Source organism: Sus scrofa, chromosome 1 (genome assembly GCF_000003025.6).
Source record: "Sus scrofa isolate TJ Tabasco breed Duroc chromosome 1, Sscrofa11.1, whole genome shotgun sequence".
NCBI lineage: Eukaryota > Metazoa > Chordata > Mammalia > Artiodactyla > Suidae > Sus > Sus scrofa.
This window is the reverse complement of record NC_010443.5, coordinates 190352788-190379784: the sequence shown is the minus strand read 5'-3', so window position 1 is coordinate 190379784 and position 26997 is coordinate 190352788. Positions and strand designations below refer to the sequence as shown.

At 45.4% G+C, this 26997-nt stretch overlaps 1 protein-coding gene across 1 annotated transcript in view; it reads right to left on the bottom strand.

The window, feature by feature from the left end:
* Positions 1-26997, bottom strand: part of PRKCH (protein kinase C eta) — a 234393-nt gene that overhangs the window by 59649 nt on the left and 147747 nt on the right. The window contains exon 10 of the mRNA XM_021062478.1: positions 12218-12372. Within this exon, the coding sequence (XP_020918137.1) occupies positions 12218-12372 (155 nt within the window). The remainder of the gene's footprint in view (positions 1-12217; positions 12373-26997) is intronic.

The window sequence follows — 26997 nt, the reverse complement described above, 5'->3', positions numbered from 1 at the left end:
CTTCTGCCTACAATGCTCTTCCCCCAGATATTCACATAGATCCTGCTTCCTCAAATCCTTAGGTCTCTGTTCATCTGCTCAAATGGTCCAGATCAGAGAAGTCTTTTTTTGTTTGTTTTTTCTTCTTTGGCTGCCCTGAGGCATATGGAGTTCTGGGGGCCAGGGATCAGATCCAAGCCGCAGTCTGACATAATCTGCAGCTGTGGCAATGCTGGATTCCCCAACTCACTGTGCCAGGCTGGAGATCAAGCCTGCATCCCAGCACTCCCAAGATGCTGCCAATCCCATTGCGCCACAGCGGGAACTCCCAGAGAAGTCTTTCTTAATCCTCTGTGTAAATGGTAAAACCATCCTCCTGGAACTTTATACTTCCTGATCCAGCTTTTTCTCCATGGAATTTATCACCCCAATATTCAATATACTTCCTTTTTGTTTGTCTGACTACCTGTGCTAGAATTTAAGCTCCTGGTGGGTAAGGGATTTGTCAGCCTTATTTTCAGAGCTTTGAAAATAAAAGCTGTGTGTAACCCAACCTATGGGGCAGGGCCTTTCTTTATTCTTTATTCTTCTTTCAGTCTCTGAGGATCTGACATCAAGCTTTGCATTAAGGAGGCATTTCATAAGCATTTGTTGAACTGTACAAGGGAATTATGTTTTACAAATGGCAGTGTTCATCTGACAGCTAAAGATCAACAATTACACTTTTAGAGCTTAGCAAATAAATCCAAGATTGTGTTTAATTATAATGAATGAGTAGATTGCTTGATCAATTTGGGGCGGGGGAGGAGAGCAAAACTGGGTCTGATTTCATTAGCCAGTGTAATCAATGAACACATTTATCAATTAGTCCCCAATAATCACAGCCTTTGTTGATGCAAAGGTCAGACACTGATGAGGTATGCCAGGATCAGTATAATGATTTAATAAGTGAAGTCCAGAAACAATCAAAGTGTTTCAGGGCTGGAATTTCTTTCTGTCATTAATCTGGGTCCTGGGAGAAACTGGGTCCATTTACTTCTGTAATGGTCTGAAAACGTTCTTGGCTCCCCCCTCAAATGAACAACCAAAACCGACTTCAATACTGGAACAGATTGACTCAAAATGAATTTGACTACTTCTCCCATACATTAGAGAGGCAGCTGAAATTTAAACCAAATGCAAGGGTATAGTCTTCAAATTTTATAATCTGTCCTTATGCTCCAGGGCTTCCTAAGGAAACTTCCTTAAGGACTTGTGATAAGTACATGGTATGTGTATTAACTACATGTGATATCAAAATATGGCTAAAATGCAAAGAAAATGATTTGGTTTGAAAGAAAAGCAAAATCAGGAGTTCCCACTGTGGCTCAGTGATAATGGACCCGCCTAGTACCCATGAGGACACAGATTTGATCCCTGGCCTCACTTAGTGGGTTAAAGATCCAGCATCGCCTTGTGCTGTGGTATAGGTTGCAGATGCAGCTTGGATCCCGAGTTGCTCTAGCTGTGGTGTAGGCTGGCAGCTGTAGCTCCAATTCGACCCCTAGCCTGGGAACTTCCTTAAGCTGCGGATACAGCCCTAAAAAGCAAAGCAAAGCAAAACAAAGCAAAACATAATCAGATTTAGTTTACTATAAAAAGATTGGCTTCCTTTTGCCTTGGAGGAGGCCAGAGGGCCCCTTTTTCTGGCTGTCCTGAATCCATGTTCACCCGCCATCGGGGCCTCCACCATGCCACCTATGTGTGACTCTAATGAGATCAAAGTCATATACCTGAGGTGCACCAGTGGGGAAGTTGGTGCCACATCAGCCCTGGCCCCCAAGATGGCCCCCTGGGTCTGTCTCCGGAAAAGCCTGGTGATGATGTCAAGAGACAACACGGGCAATTGGAAGGGTCTGAGGATGACAGTGAGACTGACCATTCAGAACAGACTGGCCCAGAATGAGGTCCCTGATCATCAAAGCCCTCAAGGAACCAGCAAGAAGCAGAAAAGCATGAAGCACCATGGAACCATCACTTTTGATGAGACTGACAACACTGCCTGACAGATGCAGCACCGATCTTTGGCAAGAGAAAGAACCCCGTGGAACCTTCAAAGAGATCCTGGGGACTTCCCAGTGTGCAGCATGTGGGCCAAAATGCTGAGGGCCACCACCCTCACCACAGATGACATCACCGGTGGTGTGGTGGAATGCTCAGCTAGTAAAAAACTACAAAGAAAAATAATTTAATAAAGGATTGACAACCAAAAGAAAAAAAAAAGTTTGGTCTTCAGAGGGTTGCTTTTTACAAGATACAACTCCAATTTCTGTAAAGAATTCTCTATTTTTGAGGCTGCAGCTTGAGGAAAATTTCAGCTCAAGCCTCTGCTACAAGGAAAAGGCAAATCAGCTGTTAGTGTGTAAGCAAAGAAAAATCTCTTCTACTGACATGGCAGGTTTCAAAGAGCTGTCACATTTCTACTTCCATCTGGTTTGAGCTTCATTAACACTCTACAGGGAAGCTATGTCAGTGGTACCCCCGACAGACAGATGGGCAAGCAGACAGAGTATTCAGCAACCCACCCACAATCTCAGGACCAGCATGAAGCAGGCGTGGGTCTAGCACCCAGGTCCTTTTGAAAACCATACCCACCATTCAGTTCAAAGAATATATGTTGCCTCTCGTACTTATTTTAAAATAAGTGATGTTTTTCTATTTTTTTTTTTTTTTTTAAATTTCATGGCCTATGGAAGTTCCCACATCAGGGATTGAATCCAATCCAAGCTGCAGCTGTGACCTGTGCCACAACTGCAGTAACACTGAATCCTTTAATCCATGGCACTGGCCTGGGGGCTAAACCCACACCTGCACAGTGACCCATCTGCAGCAGTCAGATTCTTTTTTTCTCCTCCATTTTTAAAATGGATGGACCTGTGGCATAGGGAAGTTCCCAGTCCAGTTTGAATCAGAGCTACAGCTGCAGCCTACACCAAAGCTACTGCAACACCAGATCCAAGGTGAGTCTTCAATCTACACTGCAGCTTATGGCAACACAGCTTCCTTAACTAAGTCAGGTCAGGGATCGAACCTGCATCTTCACAGAGACGTTAGAGTCTTAACCTGTTGAGCCACAATGAGAATTCCTCTATTTTTTATAGCATTATATTTTAAGTGGAAATGTACTTCAGGGACACTTACACTTATACAATGATGCAATATAAAAGATTTTTTTTTTTTTACCATGGAGCTAAATTTAGGCAGCTTTCTAATGGGGCCCAATTTCCTCAGGTTCTGTCTTTGGCTCACTGTTTCATTTAAGATGTTCTTGTTGAGTGATCTTATCCAGTCCCGTGATCTAAACTAATAGCTATGTTCTGATAAATTCTAAATATTTAGCTCCTGTCCATCCTTTTCACTGGGCTTCAGACTCAAATCCACCAGCCCATTAAGCATCTCCACTGGAATGGGTCTCAGGTACCTAACATTATGTTTCTAATTCTCAACCTCTTCTGCTGAGATCTCTTCCTAGGCTCATGGTCTATCCTAGCAAATGTACCATCATCCATTCAAACTTCTGGCGAAATACCTAGGAATGTCCCCAGGTTTTTCCTTCACCCCCTGGTCTACCCCGTCACTAAGTCCTGTCTGTTCTACTTGCTAGTATCTCAAAAATGTTTGCCCTTCTCCTCAGCCCTACCATCAATGTCTTAGTTCAGAGCCTCATTATCGTCTTTCCCTAGAACACTGTAAGAGCTGCAAAATGAACCTCCCCCTGCCACCCATATGTACATGTCCACTTACTCTTCCCCAAAATAAATATAAAATATAAATCCACTTATGTCATTCAACATGCTAAAAATTCTTCAAAGACTGTCCTTTATCTGCTACAGAAAGCCCACATTTCCTGTATCTGACACTGCAAGCTTCCTATCAAATAACTATTCCCCCTTTTCCCTTAATAAGAGAACCCTAATTTTGAGCTAGAACATGGTCATATAATAATTTCCTAGCCTTCACTGCAGCCAGGTGCATCCATGTGGTCAAGTTCTAGAAATTCCATAGTAAGTTTTGTGTGGAAGTTCAGGAAGGATCCTTAAGGAGAGCTGACTCGGCTGACAGGAGTGCCCTTTGCCCTTTTGACTGCCTAGAACTGGAATACAGAGATGACTTCTGGAGTTGCAGCAACCATCTTAGACCATGAGGTGGCCTTGAGATGGCAAAATAGAAAAAATAGAAATCTGGGTCACAGAGGACTCCATGGTACTTTCATGGTGGAGCTGGACTGTCTACCTCCTGACTTTTTACAGGGGAGAGAAATACATTTCAATTTAGCTTAAGCCACTCTCATTTTACATCTCCTATGATAGGCCATGGTTCTAAAACCCAAATGACACAGATTTCAAACATCTCAAGAATATTAAGGCTTTCATAGCTTAGTTTCTGCCAATCCCTTTAGTCTTATCTTCCACCATACTTCAAACTACTTCAAAATTCTAGTAATTTCCATCTTATCTACGTATTCACCATGGACTTTCATACTTCTCAGCTTTTACTCAGACTTGCCCCCTATCTCAACACACTCCTTAAATTTATTCAACTTTTAACTTTCCATACTCAGCTCAGGCATCACCTCTTACAGGAAGTCTGCCTAAACTTTTGTCTTAGGCTAAATGGCCATTCCCTGTGCTCCCATAATATTCCTGTGCTCCAGTTTGGCAACCCATCTGCTATTATGTATTTATGGGCCATCTCTCTCACCCCACAGAAAGAACCTCAGAGAGCAGACACCACATCTACTCATTTTGTATCTATATCTCCTGACCCAAGCAGGAACTCAGTAATTGTTCTGAGCTCAACTGCATTTTCCTCACCGAAATGGACGGAGTAAGAGCAAATGTTTCTGAATGCCCTGCTTAGCCCTTTGGGTCATCAGGAAGTACCAGACTGAAACAACATTTTCTAACATCGACTGTCTTTTTTTTTTTTTTTTTTTTTGGGAGATGAAAAAAAGCTGCAAGTGAGCCATCCTAAAAGAACATCCATTCTGAGAAGCAATTTACTGTAGGGATGTTTCAGACTTGAATTCTTTCATCTGGAACAGGGAACCTGGCACTAAGTAGCCTCTGAGGTCTCACCTGGCTCTGACTTTTTATAATTCCATTGTTGACTCTAAACACATAGATCTGGACACAAGGAACTCACTGTGAGTGGATGGCTTCTCCAGGGATTGGCAGCATGACCAGCCTTACCCAGCTTTGAAATAAATTATTTACAAGGAGTACCTAATAAAATCTTGAAGTCATCAAAGGACAGTGAGCACTCTAGGGTAGTGAAATGTCCATTGTGGGAGGATATGCCTCCTAGCTTCCAACCACACTGGCTTTCCTTAAAAGCCCTTGAATTTGCTATGCTTCTCCTGATCCTGGGCACCTGCATTTGCTATTCCTCTGTCTTGCACACTCTTTCCTTCCCTCTTCACTCGTTACCTCAGCTCATGAGTCACTTCCTTAGGAAAATCTTCCACCTATCCTTGACCAGATGGAACCATCCTATGAGAGGTTTTCATTCATTGCGGTGCATTCCTCTTCTTCACAGCACTGGTCACAGTTGTGATTTTCTATTAGTATGATCAAGTGATTGATGTCTTTCTCCCTCACTAGACCATATTCTCCACAAGGGAGCATTTTTGTTTTTGCTTATCACTGTATCCATATCCTTGGCTCCATGAACACCTGTTGAACACCCCCAAAGGCTGAGCAAGGGAGGAGAAAAGCAGCTGGTGAGTTTCGTGTGGGGTCCATGGTAAGCCATTCTAATAAACTGGAAATCCTCACAGAGCCCCTTCACACCTGTGAAAAAGGATCTCAGGAGTTAGGGATTGAAGTCACTTTTTCGTGATGGAAGAGTAGGCACTGAATGGGAACTAGCCCAACAAACTGAGAGAAGTCAGGAATATGACTAAAAAGTTTGGAGCACCAGTAACAACCCAGGGTAAGGGCTCATAGCCAAAACCTAAAGTGAAAGTTACTAATGTACTGAGACTCCCACCACCGGCATATGCTGAAGAAGCAAGGACTACATGAAGATAAAAAATGACAATTTGTAGCTATCTTTGTAGCCCACAGATCAGGAAAGAGTAGAACTTCTTGAAGCAGAAGGAATGATGCAATCACACAGCAAAAGGAAAATGGAGCTCCTAAATTTGACATTCATCTTGATCTAAAAAGACTACCTTTCTCACTAGAATGGGTAGAATCAATATAAATATAAAATTGGATTCCACTATAAGTAAGACTCCAGAATCCCAGGCTCAGATCAAAGACATCTGGGGACTGTGAAAGTCTGCTGATACTTAGGAGTAAGAAAGGTCTCAGGAGATGGGACTCAGACAGATGTTGCCACAATTTGCAAGAGTGAGAAGAGTTAGTTATCAGAGGACAAGGACTCAAGCACGTGATACTCATCACTAACCCAACACACAAGTCGATTTGGAAATAGATGATGTGAGAATTCTTTTTAAAAAAACATTTTAACAATTTTTTATTAGCCTATAGTTGATTTACAATGTTGTGCCAATTTCTGCTATATAGCAAAGTGAACCAGTCAATATATATATATATATATATATACATTCCTTTACTTATATTATCTTCCATCATGTTCTATCCCTAGAGACTGGATATAGTTGCCTGAGCTATATGGTAAGACTTCATTTCTTATCCATTCTAAATGTCATAGGTTATATCTATTAACTCCAAACCCCCAATCTATCCCACTCCCTCCCCATCCCCCTTGGCAACCACAAGTCTGTTCTCTAAGTCCATGAGTCTGTAGATAGGTTCATTTGCGCCATATTTTAGATTCCACATAGAAGAGATATGAAGGCAATGCTCACAGAGGTGGCCTCCCCATGGGATCTCTAGCAAAGCAATGGTTCAGCTAACTTCAGATCACACAGGTGTGTGGAGTCATAGAGGCACCTGATGCTCCCTTATGATATCTTTGAGAAGCAAGAATCAGATGATATTAGAAATTTGTGTTGTTCATGCAGATCCAACAGCTCTGTTTCCAGATTAGCTTAATTGATCTCCTCTAGGAGGGATCATTGCTCATCTTCCCAAATTCTAAGTCTTAAAAAAAGTCAAATTAGGTAGAGATTGTTCTCTAATTTGAGGAGAAATCAAAAGTGATTCCTGCCTAAGTGTTACAGGTACAGGACAATATGGCAGGTCTGGCAGGTGGCCTCTGTGGCCAGGTCCACATCTGGATGATGGGATAGCAAATTGTCACAGTACGTGTTTGGAGCTTTAGGAGTAAACACTCATTACCACGCACTCCACACACCAGGAACTGCACGGGGCACAAAGTGGTCAGACACAGGAGTTAAAAGCTGTGCATTGAAACGTGCTGTGTTGGAGTAGAATGTGGTAAGGAGGAATCAAAAGTCAAACTGTGCTCTTCTATAAATTCCCCCTCACTCAACATATTTTAGATACATTCATGCTTTGTTAAAAATAGCAAATCCAATGTGTGCTGGCTGGCTTTAGGGGATTGGGGTTGAAATGTCAATGAGGGCTGAGTTCACCTTTAATGCAGCATATGAAACAGGAGAGGAGATGGTGCCTGAGATGCTGGCGGGCAGGTAAATGGGATGCATGCCCTGTTGTTTTCCCCTTTTCTGCAGGGCTTGACTCTGGAAAAAAGTCAGTACTCATGTAAATTATTCATGAGCACTATCTGGGCTTCCTATCGGCCAGCAAGCCCCAGAGAAAGGCATGAATAGCCTTTTTTTTTTTTTTTTTGCCTGAGCAAGTGACTCATTGACTGCTTACTTCCAGCCCCCCTTTTCAGTCTGGGGGGCCATGGAAGGCTCCAGAGCTTCCAGCCAAAGGCAAAGGGGCAGACTCTTTTCTTGCTTTAAGAACTAGGCCTCTGTTCCTCCATGTCAAGTGGATACATCTGAGAATCAGGGTCAGAAGACTAGCGGAAAAGCGCCTGAATGGGCGTGGCCTGTCTCCTCTCACATAAAGCACAGGCATGACTTCTCATACAAGGAAGTCAGGTCAGAGGGTCAGAGGGTGCCTGAAGGACTACCTTCTTAAGTCCCCTTTGGTGAGGATTTGCAAATGGTACTATCTTTGTAACTTGCTGGAAACAACAACAACAAAACAAAACAAAACCAAAAAAACCTCCCCCAGAAAAACCAAAACGACCAACCCAACAACAACTCTGTCTGGCTAGCTCAGAGGCATCATCCAGGGAGGTCTGGGTAAAGGTCGGATAAAGGCCGACCCAGGACACGTGATAACCCAGGCTGCCTGATGCGTCTGCATTTCTCACTGTGCTCTCTGGATCAAATTCACACCCTCTGTGACCCCAGTGTGCCCTTGGCTGCGTGTGGATTCCAAGGACTTGGTTTTCAAAAGCTTACCCTTAAGACTCTGCTCTCAGGCCAGGACCCTGAATGGAATTAAACTTATCCTGTGAAATAAATCCAGAGCATAAAAATAGCATTCGAATCTCTCCTAATTAAACGTGTTCCCTTCCAAGGCAACCGTATCAGTTAGAGCCTGCACAGGGGATTTGAGTCAAAGAGTAAAACTGAAAAGGAATTCTCAGATTTGATCGGCAGCACCAAGAACTGGAAGACAGTTTCTCAAGATGTGGACCGAGACTGCTTCCCTAGAAACCACATCAGAGTACACTGACCATCCTCTGTATTTCAAGACAAATGATACAATGAGACGGCAAGGCAGTCATATCCCACACAGATAATCCAGCCCATGCCTCGCATTCAGGCAATCTGGGACCTACATAAAGCCTAAGTATTCCAGAAAGCGAGTTTAGGCTTTTTTGCTTTTTCCCACTGCTTGTCTGAATGTTTGTGTCTCCCCCACCTCCCTTATATGCTGAAATCCTAACCTTCGAAGGTAGTAGTAGGTGGGACTTTTGAGGGGTGCTTAGCTCATGAGGAGAGAGCCTTGAGGAATAGGTTTAGTACCTTATAAAAGGGGCTCCAGAGAGACCCCTAGCCCTTCCACCATGTGAGGTCACAGTGAGAAAGCATCTATGAGGAGCCAGAAGAGGACCCTCACCAAACATGACCATGTGGGGCTTTGATCTTGGATGTCCAGCCTCCAGAACTGTGACAAATAAACTTCCTGTTGTTTATAAGCCACCCGGTCTATGTTTTTCTTTTCTTTTCTTTTTTTTTTCTTTGTTGTTGCTATTTCAGGGCCACACCCGCAGTATATGGAGGTTCCCTGGCAAGGGGTCGAATTGGAGCTGTAGCTGCCAGCCTACACCACAGCCACAGCAGCCTGGGATCCAAGCCGAGTCTGCAACCTACACCAGAGCTCATGGCAACGCTGGATCCTTAACCCACTGAGCGAGGACAGGGATCAAACCCGCACCCTCATGGATCCTGGTCGGGTTGGTTAACCACTGAGCCACAAAGGGAACTCCATAAGCCACCCAGTCTAGACTGTGTCATTATAGCAGCCTGAATGGACTAAGACACCCAATATGCCTCATTTTCACAAATCAAAGTTGCCCTATCACCAAAAAGGGAGGAAGAAGCCCACTCTTTGATAGATTTAAAGAGATGAAGGTTTAAGATTATACTCTGAGCCTTCAGGTCTCTCTTGAGGAGATGGTGTAACCCCATGGCTAAAAGCATGATTTGAATTCTGGCTTCACTACCAGTTAATAGTCTGGTTATTAAGCCTTTCGAAGGATCAGTAATTCATCTAATTAACACAAATAATATTGTTCTGTAATACTTTTGTTGGGAAGATTAAGGGAGAAATGCAGGTCAAGCACTGGGCCCTGTAACAAGTACTCAGTTTTGCTCTTGTTGCCATTGTTAATATTTTTTTATATATAGCCACACCCATGACACATGGAAGTTTCTGGGCCAAGGACTGAATTTAAGCAGCAGCCGCAACCTATGCCACAGCTGCAGCAACGCTGAATCCTCTAACTCACTGCACCAGGCTAGGGATCTAACCTGCACCTCCGCAGAGACCCAAGCAGCTACAGTCAGATTCTTAACCCACTGTGCCATGGCAGAACTCTGTTGATATTTTTTCTTTACAACACAAGTCCCTGTCAAGTCGAGAAGGGATTATTCTCAAAAATTAAATGTGGTGCAGGCTCACTGTGGGGAAAACAGAGCAGGGATGGGCGGCTAAGGCATGCAGAGAACAAACTGGAACACCCAGCCTGGAGTTTGATACTACCCCCAGGAAGGACTCAGAACCCTCTCCACCATCGGAGATCATGTCAGCAGCCACCATCAAGCATCTGCTGGCCGGGAGGCTGAGGCAGGGGAGATTTCCCTCTGGAGCCTCCAGGAGAGCATCACAGCTGGTGGAGAAAGCGCAAAGCATGGGTGGTCCACAGTGACCCAGAGAATGAGCAGAGATTCCCAATAACCTTCCCACGATCACCCCACTGCTGGCTTTCCAGCCTGGCTCCGTGCTCTGTACCCGTTTCTCTACCTCATAGCTGGGGCTGTGACATCAGATCTACTTCTACTTGAGATTTCTCAGTTCTGCACTGTGAATTTACAAGAAGACACTTCTTCATAGTGTCTGCCCTACCTCCTTGCTTTTCCACTTCTTTCTGCCTCCGTACATTGGTGCTACTGTATTCTTTATGGGGTCTCAATTCTCTTTTCCTGTTTTTTTCACTCTCAAGTAACTTAAGAATATTCAGCCTTTTTTTTTTTTTTTTTGTCTTTTTAGGGCCATACCCGTGGCATATGGAGGTTTCCAGGGGTTGAACTGGAGCCATAGCCGCCGGCCTATGCCAGAGCCACAGCAATGTCAGATCCGAGCTGTGTCTGTGACCTACACCACAGCTCACGGCAACACTGGATCCTTAACCCACTGAGCAAGGTTAGGGATCAAACCCGTGTCCTCATGGATGCTAGTCAGATTCATTTCCACTGAGCCATGATGGGAACTCCAGAATACTCAGCTTTTAAAGCTCTCTACCACGTCAAGAATGATGTTAATACTGTTATGAGCTCACCAAAGGAATAGCACTGAGCAAAGCTAATAAACCGCACATTTCAATCAGGAAATTCTTTACTTCAACATCATGCACCTAATTAATACGAGACAGATACCTTTTCTCAAAGGAAAGCAACAATTGCCTCTCAAGAGGAAAAAGAAAAAAAGGAACTATATGTGGCAACTAGCTTATGATGTGAATGAACGAGTAGGACACTGACGACAGGGGGAAGGGAAAGAAAATTTTAGAATAAAAATTGTCTAACACTCACTCTCATATTTCCCACTTTCTCCAACCTGTGTCTGACTAAAGTTTAATTTGATATCCCCTGAGCTCTGAGATCTAACAACGTCAACCAGATTTCCAGTCCATTTAAAGTGTCATACATTCCCATTCAAGATCGGGTGTCAGAGTTCCCATCCTGGTGCAGTGGTTGACGAATCCGACTAGGAACCATGAGGTTGTGGGTTCAATTCCTGCCCTTGCTCAGTGGGTTAAGGATCCAGCGTTGCCGTGGGCTGTGGTGCAGGTTGCAGACGCGGCTCGGATCCCCTGTTGCTGTGGCTGTGGTGTAGGCTGGCGGCTACAGCTCCGATTCAACCCCTAGCCTGGGAACCTTCATATGCCGCGAGAGCGGCCCAAGAAATATCAAAAAGACAAAAAAAAAAAAAAAAAAAGATCGGTGTCATGAAATGCAATCAAATACTATTTGAGAGGGGGCTTCAAAGGATGAATGCCATCAGGCAGGGCACTGCTCATCAATTCTTAGCTCCTGGAGGTGAGTCCAAGCCTATCTGACTGTGATTCTTATTACAGCAATGAAGGTCAATTAGGCTTCCACCCTGCAGTTTACACATGGACTCCGAAAATGGAATGAATCCCTACCGATGTTAAAACTGGAAACAGAGGCTGGGGGAGGGAGGGTAGAGCCTTGTGTTCAGCCCCTGGCTCGGTTTGGCAGTTATAGGCCCTTAGGAAACCTTGGCTGAGCAAATTCCTGAACAGTCTCTTCCCAGCCTCTCAAGCCTATTTTATGAATGCCACAGAGGGGCAAGTTTTAGTCCCCAGGCAATGTTAATCACTATGTCATTTGTGTATTCTAATGGACACACAAAGCTTTGTGAATTTAATTCCAAAAAGATCTCAACTCCATTCTGAGAAACAGAAAGATAGGCTGAATCAGGGAAATGGACTGGCAATGAATTACGAGAGGGGTCACCAAGCAACCACAACTCACCTGTAGATGATGCCTTTGTCGTGCAGGAACATAAGTGCTGAAATGATTTCTGCAGCATAGAAACGAGCTCGTGCTTCCTCAAAACGCCGTGACTTCTGAATGTGAAACATCAAGTCTCCCCCATTCACAAACTCCATCACAAAAAACAGACGATCCTGGGTATAAACACAAGAGAGGATCCAACGTGGTGTAGCCATTAGCCTAGAGGCCAGTCAGCATCATGTAACCTTGGGCTGGTGGGCTGGGGAGTGGGGAGAAGAGTGTATAAAATGCAAGTACTTAGTGAAACGTTCTGACAGCTGGTCAGGACAAAGCAGAACTCTGGGATGGTGAGGGAAGGGGATAGGAGGTGGGGGTAACAGGTGGACCTTCTTTAATTCCCCAACCTTGCATTTCTGCATTCAAACAAAAGCAGAGAAGGGGGCAGATGCCTTTAGTTCTAATTCTAGCTCTGACCTTAAATGTCAGGTAACCTTGAACTTAACTTTTTGGAGGGATGTTTAACGTCTGCAATGTGAGAAAGATGATGCTATCCCTATTGACATCACTAGGTTTTATAACCTGGAAGAGAGCTACAGAAATTGAAAGGTGCATGCAGGTGTATGCCTTTGTGTCTGCAATATGCAGGGTTAATCATAGCAGTAAGGGGAATTTAAAGGTCCTCACTCGTGGGCAGAAAATAATCATAGAAAAAAGGAAAATTCTTTAGACACATCAGCCAAGCAACTGTCTAAGGACAACTTTGGAGTTGCCTCAGTGTTAGAAATTTCTTCCTTCCTCCCTCCCTCCCTTCCTTTCTTTCTAGCCACACCTGCTGCATATGGAAGTTCCTAGGCTAGGGGTTGAATTGGACCTGCAGCTGCCAGACTATACCACAGCCACATCATCTGTGACCTACACCACAGCTTGTGGCAACACCAGATCTTTAACCTGCTGAGCGAGGCCAGGGATCAAACCCACATCCTCATGGACACTATGTCAGATTCTTAACCTGCTGAGCCACAATAGGAACTCCTAATGTTAGAAATTTCCTTCTGCCCATGAGAAGGTTCCTGAATCAGAAGTGGGGAACTTAAAGTCAAGTGAGATGCTTTCTCTGTCTGGAAGTAACTCTAACCAGCAGGTGAAATGGGTTCTTAAAAGACACTGACACAGTCAGTATACTAAGTACAAGGCCAGTGTTATGAATAAAGTGGTATGAAATGGAGACTGCTTAGTGAAAGAAGTGTGTAAACCTCAATTAAAGTGATGGCTTGAAGACTGAAAGTGAAAAACGCTTTGCTTCAGGAACCTCTAAGATCAACGGACTTCCTCACTCCTCCCTCTCATTAATATTTATAGGGTTCAGGTTAACCAGGTGCTGAATTAGGTGCTGGGGATCCAGCAGAGAGAAGAGCAGGTATAAAATAGACACAGTAGTTATCCATCAAGGGTCTGGTGTGGGAAATACACATAACTTAAAAAAATATAGAAAGTCATATAAATAAGCAAATTCACAAATTTCTGGTAAATGCTGTGAAGGAAAACTGGAGGAAGCAATGACATCATATCCTCTGCTTGGGGTGTCAGGGGAGGTCTCTCTGAGCAAGTGACATGGGAGCCGAGATCTTCAGAATGAGAATGATTATAGGAGAACCGGGTAGGAGGATGGGAGGTCATTTTGTAAGGAAATGGGTATTTTCCCAGTTTGCAAAGGATGTGTATATGCACACGGAAGCCACCTGGTTTCGAGCACTGCCAGCTTTGCTCAGCACTACCAGCAGCCACAGCCAGGTGGTGGACAGAGATTGTGTTCACCTCCTGACCCGGCATGGTTTAATCAGGATTGAAGTGGACCCTTCCCTATCAGACAGTACAACTGATGACCTCCTATTCCCAATTTTAGACAAACCTTAATTAGAAGGAAAAACAAAACAAAACCAAACCTCTGGGTCTATGAAACATCTCTTTCTGCAAATGAGAGGTGTGGATTTAGGAGTGGAGGTGGAATGGCGAGATTCACACACACAAAGCCAAAAACCATATGTCAATAAAACAACTCCAATGGAAGCCAACAGAAAATGAAATATATCAGTCAAGACATCTGACTAAGCTAGTGGCCTTCGTTTGTATGTGACTGCCCAGGCAAGAAGCAGAGTTGGGTGGGAGGAGCCTGGATGAGCAATGGTGTTCCCTATTTTCTGTATGGGCAGGGCTGGTGGAGGGAGGTGGGGTCAGGTTAGCAGTGGGTGGGGCAGAGGGTAAGTATGCGATGGAAATTGTCTAAGACCTGCATCCCCACCAGAAGTTGTGGCACTGATGCTGAGTTCGTTTGGAGGGGCTTTGGGGGCCCGATGAAGACTTAGGTGGCAAAGCCACCCCAACACCCCCTCAAGAAGTATATCTGCCTTATACATGTTTGTTAACTGGCCTCTTCACCTTTTCATGTCATGGGGAGTCACACGAATTTCAATAGCTCAAAATACCTGATGGCTGGAACTGGGTCAGTAGGGAAGAGGCTATTCCTTAGGCCTTAGGAAATCAATGGACTTAGCAAGGGCTTCTCATACAGCAGGCATCAAAGAGATACGGGCATTCCAAGGGAAATTTCATCCATTTCTAGTTTCCCCCGCAAAATGATTCTCATAATCTCAAGTCTGAAAAGCCAGACTCTGGGCTAAATTCCAGATTTGGGGAAGGAAATACTGCTTTCCAGCCTTGGTCATTCTCCTTTCTTAGTCCCACCACCAGCCCTGAAGGCAGATTCTTAGATAATATGCGAGACGGGGAGGTTGGGGAGGCTCACATTCCTGGGATGCACAGCAAGAAGTCATAAGCTTTAGAACTGTGAAAACATGGGTGTCTTTTTACCCAGAGTGTCATTTCTAACCTCCTGTACAGCACCACCTAGAACAGAGGGTACAGCTCACGGCCCCCAGGCTACATACAGCTCTTTAAGGAAGCAAAGGGAAAACAAACCAGCAGAGCTAGAATGACAATGTAAGGAAAAGTAATGGTCCATCCTATCAAAGACCTATCATGATGTCACAAGGCAGAAAAATAAAAACATGTTTATTGGCTGGCAAGCTATTTTTGCTGTGAAGAGACCCTCTGTTTATCTACACTTCTGTTCCCTCTATTTTAAAATGTCTGCTGCAAAGGCAAAGTTAAAATTTGGCAGCAATTCCTACATGATTTCTTTTGCAGAGGAGGAGGTAGCTGACAAAAGGTCTCTAGCTTTTCACAAAGAAGATTCACTCATCAAGTGGGGGTGAGAAGCCATCCTGAGCAATAAACTTTCATTAAACATGTCCTCAGGTGGGGCTTCTAGAAACTGTGCAATAAACAGTGGCAGCTGTTGCTGGTGGTAGCTGTAATAGTGAAGATGTTTCCAGTTAAAGATTATACACATCAATGTGCAGAATGATTTCAGTTATAGCCAAAGATGCAGATATGAACAGAAGAGACCAAAAATTACCTATAGATGACAAGTCAGCTTTTGCTTATGAGATCTGGGGTGACAATTATTTCTTCTTTATACTTTTTAGTATCTCTGAAGGTTTCTATGATGAGTGTATATTACTCTTATAATTAGAAACAAACCAAAGTCACAAATGGCTTCCTCCACATTTCTTCAATTTTCATCTGAAAGATGGGATGTTGGAAAAGTGCAACTATGAGCCTGTGTCTTGGGGCAGTTATGCAGGCAGTGGGAGGTGGGATTAGGAAAGCAGGAACAGAAAGCCAGGTCTTCATGTCCCTTGTGGGCCATTATTAAGGGCCCCTAGGAAGCGCCTTCCCCCTCAATAGCCATTCTGAGGCCTCGGGCTTGTTGGAATCACATTCGAAAGGAGACTCAACTGGCGCTAGTTTGGATCCTGGGGCTTCTCTGGGTGTGGAGGGTCTTTCTGGTCCCTGAAGGCTTTATAGAGTCTACGGAGTCTTTCCGAGATTTTTCATGCTTCCTCAAATCTCTTAACAAGAAGGAACACACATTTACTGAGGACATATTATGCCAGGCCTAGGCTGGGGATGCAGTATCATAAAATGAATGAGATCCAGGACCTGCTCCCAGGAAGCTCTTGCAGTTGGAACACACAGCCCAGTGCGGGAGAGGGGGTGTCCCGTGCATACAGAGCAGGGCCACCAGAGAGGCTTAGAGGTTGGGATGGGATGTGGGGAAAGCTTCTAAGAGGGGCTGATTCAGCAGCCTGGAAGGATAGGGAAGCCTGGGTCAAGCAGGAGTGGGGATGGAGGGGAGAAGGAATCCAGGTGAATGCACAGCTGAAGGATCAGGTGTGAAGCTGGGTGTGGTGACTGCCCGCCGTGAGAGATGGTCCTCAAGTGCGGAGCCTGCTGAGTGTGGGTCCTCACAGTAATAAATGCCACTTTCACAATAGAGCGCTGGTGCAACAAGAAAAGGCTACTTAGGAGGCTTCCTTTCACCCCATCCGCAGGTGACCCACTGCTGAGAACTGCAGGGCCTCAGTCCTCTGAGTACACACCATCACTCACCTATGGGTCTCAGTCATAACGAGAGGGCCAGTGTGTGGGCCAAAACAGGTGGCAGCTCTGCTCTTTCAAGGGCTTAGCTCGAAAAAAGACTCCAGGAAGTTTTGGAACCTGCCACACATAATAAAACACCCGCTCCAAAAACCAACAACTCTGGCTGAGTTTTACTCCTGTGGAATGAATTCCATCAAGCCGGACACCTTTCATGTTGAGCAAAGGCCCTTTGAAAAGCAAAGCAAAGATGAAGCAATGAGGCAGAAGATCCCCTCCTGCCCACGACTCCGCTCCATCTGGGCTGCCGGAGAACCAGTCTCGCTGATGACTTGACAAACACTAAGCCCTGCTGGACCAACCCAGCTGGGAAGCAGCCAGCGGAAGCATCAGTTGGGATCCACGCACTAGGGAGGCGCTCACTGCATGGTGGATTAAGGCAGCCCTGAGTCATTTCTGGGTGTTTCCAGTCCCTCCTTGGGCAGCAAGGGCAGACGGCTATTTCTGGGTTGAAGCCTGTATAGACAGCATTCCAGTTTCTCTAATATTCAATTTCCTAGACACTGAGCCGGGACCCCTGCACGGCTTTCCTTGAAGCCCCAGATCCTCCAAGCGAAACCTTGTCCTGACCAGCACCATAGGAAATCTAAGGTCCCGAAGACTGGTTTAACCTCCCTTCTAAAGCCAAGTGGCCCAGCCCTTGGTCTGTCACTTGCTCCTCTTTTTTGATTCCACCCACCACAAAGGCAAGTCATTAACACAGGGTGAGCAACACCTGGGGGAAGAAAAGCAACTAAGAAATCTCTTTGTCTCATGCAGCCCAGCCCAGCCCAGCCCAGCCCAGCCTGGAGTGAGTTACAGGAGGCCAAGAGGCTGGTGCCTGGTTAATAATAGAATTTCTGTCATCACCTGCCTGGTTGCATTAACCCACTGCAGCCTGGGCCAAGCCTGCCCAGGGCGTTACTTCCCCAGGCCAAAGGGGATAAAAATATCCCCTGACCTGATAGCGGCTCTCAGAAGAAGCAATGGGCCTTTCCTAAAGCCCCTCAGAAGGATTGTTCCTGAGGAGGTAAAACTGACAGGCAATTGCACGAAGAAAAGTTAGAGGCAAAACACCTGGGTAGATAAAGTGCTATGGTACCTGTGACAAGGTGACAGCACATCAGGAGGGTGGTTGTAGAGTGAGCATGCACCAGAGGTGAGACCCCTTAGGGTCCGTGAGCTGGATCCCCTTGGAGGTACCTGCTCGGCTCCTTGATCTCTCGAAGAGAACGGCCCAGGGGCGGTCACGTGGGTAAGCAATGGACCTCCTACTAGGCAAGCTGGCCCAAGCTGCACCTCCCCCCCAACCCCGCACCACCCCACAGTCTCTTTCCTAGAAAACTGGAACCGAGATGGGCAGGCTTTCCTGCAGGCTGTGCTGTGCACAGGAACTGAGGGAACATGAATTAGGGAGTAGAGGCTGCCTTTGTGATGTGGATACATGAAATTCTCGGTATATCAGAGCAGTGAAAGCCTGAATGGATGGATGGATGGATGGATGGATGGATGGACAGACAGATGGACAAGGGAGAAGAGAGGACAAAGACAAGAAATGAGGAGTGGTGAATGAGCTGAGAAGGAAATACCTGGGTCTCTCACACCTTTCCAATTTCAGATCCCCGGAGAGATTGGCCACTTGTGTCCTGGGGTCCCATGAGACACTAGTGTACTCTTGAGTATTTTTACTTCTCCCCTTTTTTTTTTTTTTTGTTTCTTGTCTTTTTAGGGCCAAACCTGTAGCATATGGAGGTTCCCCGACTAGGGGTCAAATCGGAGCTACAGCTGCTGGCCTACACCACAGCCACAGCAATGCATGACCAAGCTGTATCTGCGACTTACACCACAGCTCACAGCAACACCGGATCCTTAACCCACTGAGTGAGGCCAGGGATAGAACCCGCAACCTCATGGTTCCTTGTTGGATTCATTTCTGCTGTGCCACGATGGGAAGTCCTACTTCTCCCTTCTCGCATGACCTTAGTTTTTCTCCATTCCTTGCTCCCAGGAGAATTTTAACCGAGACACATACCAATTTTTAAAGGGCAGGAGGTTTCCTGATTTATAAATCTCAGGTAATAACACCTATCACCACACTGATTGTGTGAGGATGAAACCAGAAGCAAAGTACCTAGCACAGGGCCAGGCCCAGAAAAGGATCTCAACCAATACTCACTCTTGTTACTTCCACATCACACAAAGGGGACAAAATCTACCTCTGGGAGGCCATGTGCCAGCACTGAAGTCCCTGATGTTGCTAAGAGGAAGCATCATGGGGCGGTGAGGGCTGTGGGCTCTGGAGCCAGGAAGCCCAAGATGCCAAAGCCTCTGCCATACTCTATTTATCTTCTCTCTCTCTCAGAACTCCCATCTGCAAAATGGGGATAAGAAGATGACTGAACTCACAGGCTCAAACAGTACTTGGCACTTGCCAAGTGCTTAGTAAAGGTTAGCAGCTATCAGTTCCGCTAGGCTTCAGGGGCCATGGCCATCTGCTCCTGGAGCCCTCAGACAGGCAAGGACACAAGAACGAAACAGCAAACAGAATTGCTGCTGCAGCCGCTCAAGGACCCTCAGCTGGGGACAGGAATCTCAAAGGTTCCAGGAGTCAGGAGGACCCCAGGCCAGCTACCGGGGTACAGGGCCCTTCCTGGCACCTGGTCTTGACCTGATAAGGTGTACTTCTTTCTCCCAAGTGAATACTAAACAGGGGGTCACAAAACTAGATTTGATAAATCAAAACACATTAACCAAAGTTTCAGTTCCAAGAAGTTTTTAAATTTTTCTAATATCAGATGATAATTCATAGTCTCTATATGAAGAGCTTTATAATACTAATCATTATTGCAAAGCAAATGCGCTCCCCTATGAACTACAAACATATTATGGTAAACAAGACTTCTTATAGTTTTTCTCTTCTATAAAGTAGATTTGTTTTGTTTTGTTTTGTTTTGTTTTTTACAGCTGCTCCTGTGGCACATGGAAGTTCCTGAGCTAGGGGGGTCAAATCGGAGCTGCAGCTGCCAGCCTACACCAAAGCAACAGCAACCCCGGATCCAAGCCACATCTGTGACTTACACTGCAGCTTACAGCAACACCAGATCCTTAACCCACTGAGTGAGGCCAGGGATCAAACCCACATCCTTATAGACACTATGTCGGGTTCTTATCCCACTGAGCCACAACAGGAACTCCCAACTCATTCTTATAAACAGATAAAGATTCTTCTGTTTAAAGCCAGAATCCATAGTTACTGCCCTTTACACATGTAAATCTCATTTAAAGATGTGTTTTACAACGAGGAAGCAGATTACCTTTTGGAAATAACTCAAAGAACAGAGACAACATTTAAAGAAATGACTAATTTAGTTACTGCTCTAAGGCAATGCCAAGCTGGGAGCCACATCCATACTTACTTACCAAGTTCTAGGAATTGTTTTGGAATTATTTCTAAATGAGTAACACATTAACCGTATATCAAAAGCTGCAGAGTGCTACTGACCAGCGGTAGACAAGGAAAAGGAAATCTCTGATAATAGACAGCACTGTGTTGAATTTCTCATAAGCGCCTCTTGCTTTATGATTTCTCTCTGACAAAGTCATCGACAGGCTGAATAGGGAGTGCAAATCAACAGGAAACAGTTACTGACGTCAAAGAGGTGGCAGTGGAAAAGCACCCTTGTGAGGAAATCTGATTGCACCATGCCTACACTGGAAATAACTTGAACTTAACCACACTAAGACTGATTAGAAAGACTTCAAGGAAGAAACAAGGAGAGGGAATCAACTGGCTTTTTTTTTTTAAATTGATTTTGCAAAGAAGATATGAGAAGTTAATTCAATCACCTGGCAAGCCTCCCTTCAAGTTCACAGGCATGAAACATCCTATCTGAGCTCAGAGACTAGTCTTTGGGAAGGTGAAAATATGTCTCCAATATAACAAGTCTTTAGGAGCTTGCATTTTAAACCTAGAGGAACACACAGCTCTTTCCAAAGACCCAGTGTTTTCCTGGTGAACTGGATGTATTCTGGCCTCTTGTAAGGAAAGCTCACAAGGCTTACTGGCATAGGTACCAGACGTGGGAAAGGAGGCAAGGAAACTTGCAGTTCAAGATGCTGAGAAACATCTGGGCCAGGATGTTCCTTAAAGCATAAAGAAGCAGCAAACAGATGATCAGGTATATCCCTAAGCACAAGAGTGCTCTTCCTGGTGGAGCCTCCTTGGGCATCTCTGGTCCACGCACATCTGCCCAGCATCACGGAGCTGGCTGTGCTGGCTTTGTGTACTTGGTCTTGTTTTCCAGTGGAGGACTGGAAACCTTTTAAGGCAGAGCCCCTATGCCAAATGATTCACCTCCAGTACCACCACCTCTTGTGCCTGGACCAGGGTAAGGGTTAATCAACCCTTGAGGAACCAACACAGCAAGAGACTCTTTTTGTTTCCTGATAAAATTTAAACGAGAACATTAGAAAAGCTGAGACCAACTGCCAAGATGAGTTTTATCCATCTGTTTTGTGGAAGTCAAGTGCAAAGAAGCGAAGTGCCCTGCCTGCAGTTAAAATAGCTTGTGAAAGAGTCCAAGAGAAGCAGGCCTGCTTGATGCCACTTCATTTCCCTTTATTTCTGAAGCTTTTGGATTTTCCCTGTTTATAAAGGTAATTACATGTTCCTCGTTCAAATGTAATTACAAAGTAAATACATGGAAAATTGAGGAGAAAATAAAATTGCCTATAATCCTGACACCCAGAGATAGAAATCTAAAAATAAGGAGAAATTAAACTATTTATGGCTTTTAGTATCCAAAGACCTGGGGATTTTAGGGAGCCCAAGACATTTACAAGGTAATTTTAACTACATCCTAATTATACGTAATACTTTATAACATGTTTAAGAGCAGAAAAAGAGAAAACGTGAAAACATACCCTGCCTTTTTCGCTTATATTACATATTTCCTTGTACCAAGTCATCGAAACCATGTTTTTTTTTTAAAGAGTTGCATACTATTTCCAATGCCATTTCTATGAAGTCCTACAATTAGTGGGACTTCTGATGAAGTTGCTGAGAATAAGAGGACAGTGTTAACAGTCTAGTCCCTGTACTATGACAAATATCATTGTTATTAGTCTGGATAAACAGGCGTCTCTGAGAGTGGATTCTTACTCATAGGCCATGCTGTTTTCATTCTGAATTTAAATTCTCCAAAGATGATACCTTAGGTGATTAGTCACTTAAAAAAAAGTTTTGGTCCTTCAAAAGTATGCAGAATAGGATTCCTTTAAATCCTTATTTCACAGAGTACATTCTTTTTATAAAGATTTTGGTTTCAGCATCAAACAGAAACAAATCGACTGAAGATATTTATGGCTTTAATTTGTATAGAGCTATGGAATAAAGAATAAAAATGTCATTTCACTTTGTTAGATCCTTTTTCATGACAGAGGCTCTTGCAACTTTCTTAAAGAAGTCAAGATTTCATATCTCCCTTGGGTCTGTGGATCAACTAGACATTCTGTGCCTCAAGATGATGCCTGGGAATCCACTGGCCGAGAGTCTGTCCCTTCCCTGTGCTATGGGGCTATATGCTGGAGGTTTCCATTTGGAATGTGCCAACCAGGTGCTCTCTTGAGTTTGAGTCTCTTCCAGAGCAGTCATAACGCTGTTTCTCTCCGGCCCTCTGGCTGGGAAACAAGACACTTTCTGCAGTGTGGTGAAATACAGATCCCCAGGGTCCACGGAGGAAGAAAGAGCAGACCTCACTATAAAGGTAGGGAGACCAAAGTGAAAAAGGCACAGCTCTGGGAAGAGGAAGGGCAAAGTAATCTGAAACAAGTGAAAAGGTTTACCCAGGGGAGGACGTTGGGTTAACGTTGTAAAGAAGCTACAGCTGGTGACATGAAGTTTTGGTGGGCCAGTCAAACCCCAAGGATGAGAATAGTGATGGCAACAGTGAAGGTTGACGGTGACGCCAGCAACCACATCCCAGATCCAGCAGCTGGCTAGCTTGGAGTCCTTTGGTAAAGTGACTTCATCTTGGATCTTGACACCTCCTCCTATGTAACCACTTTTTTCTGATTCTTTTTTTTTCCCTACCCTTAGCCACTATCACCTAGAAATCCCTCTTCAGGAGTTTCCACTGTGGTGCAGCGGGTTAAGAATCTGGCATTTTCTCTGCAGGGGCTAGGGTTGTTACTGAGGCACAGGCTTGATCCCCAGCTTGCTTCAATGAGTTAAGAATCTGGCGTAGGTCACAGCTGTGGCATGGATTCGATCTCTGGCCTGAGAACTTCCACATGCCATGGGTGTGGCCAAAAAAAAAAAAAAAAAAAAGAAAGAATAGAAATCCCTCTTCATCTCTCCTCTCTTCTCCCTCTATAAAACCCTACCAAAATATTTTATTTTATTTTATTTTTTGTCTTTGGTCTTTATAGGGCCGCACCCACAGCATATGGAGGTTCCCAGGCTAGGGATCTAATCAGAGCTGTTGCTGCGGGCCTACGTCAGAGCCACAGCAACTCCAGATCCAAGCCACGTCTGCGACCTACACCACAGCTCATGGCAACAGCGGATCCTTAACCTGCTGAGCGAGGCCAGGGATGGAACCTGCAACCTCATGGTTCCTAGTCAGATTTGTTTCTGCTGCACCATTACGGGAACTCCATGAAATATTTTAAATTATAGTTTCTACTATGCCAGGAGGACTCTGTTGGCATTAAAATCTAATCTGCCATTTGAACCATCTCTCTGAGCAATAGCCATCTTACCAGTGGATTTTCTGCAAAGGGAACCCATTTATTCTATCCCCCAGTGAGACCCAGTTAGGTCCTCCTAACCAGTGAGAACTCTGACCACTCCTCTCACTCTCTCATCCTAAAAGTCCCCTTCTAGTGTTTCCTTGACTCATCACTCCTGTGACTGCCATTGTGGAGCAGGAAGGTTCAGCAGCCTTTCCAGCTCTGTTCCCCCTGTCTCCTCCCTCTGCATAGGGCTACCTCCAGCCCTCCTAAAATGCAAATATTCAGTTGCTCCCTGACTTCAAATCCTTTGCCACTTTCACTTCAAGATTGAGTCTAAACTCTTCAGCAAAGATGTCTTCTTTTCTCCCCACATTTCCTCTCCTGCAGTCCTACTACATCTAGTTATCTGAGGGGGTTCCTGGGAAAATTGCATATTTTTTAAAATTATTTTTGTAATTTTTAAAAAATTATTACAGCTCAATCTGTGGTGTATGGAAGTTCCCAGCCTAGGGGTCAAATTGGAGCTGCAGCTGCCATTCTACACCACAGCCATAGCAACACTGGATCTGAGCCACGTATGTGATCTATGCTGCAGCTTGTGGCAATGCAGGATCCTTAACCCACTAAGTGAGGCCAGGGATCAAACCTGCATCCTTACAGATATTATGTCAGGTTCTTAACCAGATGAGCCACAATGGGAACTCCGCATCATACAATTTTACCCATCTGTGTCTTTGCACTGCTGTTACCTCTGTCTGGGAGGCCCTACCCCCTCCTGTCACTGTAGGGCTCCTAGCCATCCTCAAAGTACAGCTCAGACAGCCCCTCCCACAGAAGGCCTTCCAATGTCCCCAAGGAGCAAGCCATGACTTTCTTCTATCACACAGTGACACAAGGTATCTGTGTTTAGGATGCTCCTTGACTGAAAGCAACAAGTCCACATTTTGTTCTTTTCTATGTCTTCAATCCCTGGCACATAATGTGTCTGGCTCAGTAAACATTTCACTGAATTGAATTTAAAATGCAAGGTAAGTACAATATTGCCATTCAATATAGGAACAGGCAATGTCTCTGGTGGCTAGGATCTACTTTTAATATGCAGAACCATTCGGTTTTGCAGAGAGCCCCTCAGGTATCTGTGTCTTAAGCTGAAGTGACGTTGCCAAACATGGAAAACAGAAGAAAGAAAACAGCCAGTCCACTTTCCACCAAAGCACCCCTGTACTGCTACCAGCACATTCTTCTACACTGGTTGGGAAATGGCTCTGAGAGCTTTATCTCAATCTGTAAAGTCCAGTCACATGCATCACACACAGGATGGGACTGTGACTCACAGATAGCTACCCCTATAAGACCAGGGTGGCGACAAATATTTTCATAAAATGCCACTCACTCAATGCCTTGTTAGTAAACTGCAAGTATAAACGCCAAAACACAAGAAGCGGCGCTCTTTGGACTGCCTCCATTTTTAACATATACCCCTTTTAAATATATGCTCACAGAGCTAATCTTTTGTTCCCTACATGCCCCCAGCTCTGATAATTCTGCCTTTATCAGAACTGCTGGCAGTGTGCTAACCCTCACTCACATTCACCAGACCCCTTTCTTCCGCAGCCTCTTCGAGCCCAGGGCCCCAGCCCTTGCAAACGCCACAGTGCAGCCCCTGACAGCTGCCCCGAGCCTCCAAACAGGAACTCTGTCTACAAACTCAAGGGGAAAAAAAAAGAGATAATGCTCATGTTTTTATAAAGAAGACTGGACACGTTTTGCTTTGGCCCCTATAAAAAGCAGAGTGTTCTCGCCCGCTTGACTTCCCCCATCTAGGCCAGACCACCAGACACTCCTGCAAGGCAGCCATTCTCAGATGGAGAGATTCCTCCTCCAGGGGAAGGCATCTGGTCCTGTCTGGAGGTGTTTTTGGTCCTCATAAGTGGGGAAGGGTTACCGGCATGTAGAGTAGAGGCCGGGGATGCTGCCAAAACATTCCACAGTGTACAGAACAGCCGCTGTAACCAAGGATTACCTTGCCCCAAATATTAGTAGCCAGAAAATTATGCAAATAAGTGATTTAATTTTAATTATTTTATTTTACTAGAAAGGTTGAAAATTGCCCAGCCATTCACTTACTTAAACTATCTGTCTGTTAGTGAAGGTCAAGGTAGAGGGTGAAGCTCTGAGCGAGGTGGAGATAACTTCCTGCCACAGATCTGCCCTGAAGCCAAAGTAAGGAGGGACAATTGCATTCATGAGCAACCCCTCAAGCCCACAGGTTTCTGAAGAGCTGGAAGCGTGCCAGGTCAAGTTCTCTACTTTGTTGGTTGTGCCTAACTCATCTGGACCCCCACTCCCAGCCCCACTGGCAGACGCCCGCTAGGGCAGAAGGTCTGGGCTTGTTGCTGGCATGGGCTGCTTCCCACTTCACCGGGAGACCATGACCCCGCACTCCCTGGGAGTGGGAAGTGACAGGAAGGACAAGGGCAAAGGCACTTCCCACGGCCACAGCACAGGAGGGAAAAGCATGGCAGTGGTGGCTGGGGCGGGGGGCTTTTACTGGAAGGGCTCTCCTCTTCTGTTTTAGTTGGGAATTACATATTACATCATTTTCATGTTGAAAAAAATTGTACGCCCTAAGAATGGAATGAAGAGACTCTGGGAAGAACTCCAAGACTCCCTTCGTAAGACCTGAGAAATATATCCTTATAGACCGTCCTCAAGAAGTGGGTGGGAGTGGGCTCCTCTACTGTGCAAATACACTGAAACCAGGAGGCCTCACACGGAAAGGAAACAGGAATCCCTGGGGGGCGGGGAAGGGAAGACAGGGCAGGGCTCACCAAAGGCCCCCAGCATGTGTGTAGGGGTTGCGGGGCGGGGGGTGCTGCTGTGAGCCAGAGCTGAGGTTCTACCTGAGAGCACAGGGCAGGACCAGCAGGACAGCAATCAGTCTAGAGGCACTGATATTGGGGGCGGGAGAGGGTCCATGCAGCCGGGTGTGGGGCTGCCAGAGAAGAGGCCAGTGCTCACAGTGGATGACACAGCGTAAACATCAAAGGTGAGCCTGGGGAGGTGAGCTGCTCAGCTCTGCCCCAAGCCCAGCAGGGCCAAGGATCCTGGCCCATCCCTGCCCCCAGGAATCTCCATCAGGTCTTCCTTCCATTGCAGCACATATGAATCCGTGTGCACATGCAGCTTCCAGGCAAGCCCTATGGGCTCTCCTCTGAGCGGATGGCAGGCTCACAACTGCTATTGTGACCAGATCACTCAGAGGCTCAGCGGCTGACTCCACATTGTGGACAGACTGCTTGGGTCCCCAATTGCCTAGGAGAACCTGGCTCCATGAGGGAAGGGCCCCCCTCCTGTGTTCACCGCTGCACCCTAAGACCTCGAAGCTGAGCACATACCCTGAAAGCAAGCCAGGCACATGGCCAAATGAACTGACACCTCTGATGGTCACCTGCTGGCGGGTAAGTCTTTGTGATTCCAATTCTGCTACATTTATACAGAAGGGTGGGCTGATGTTGTCGTGA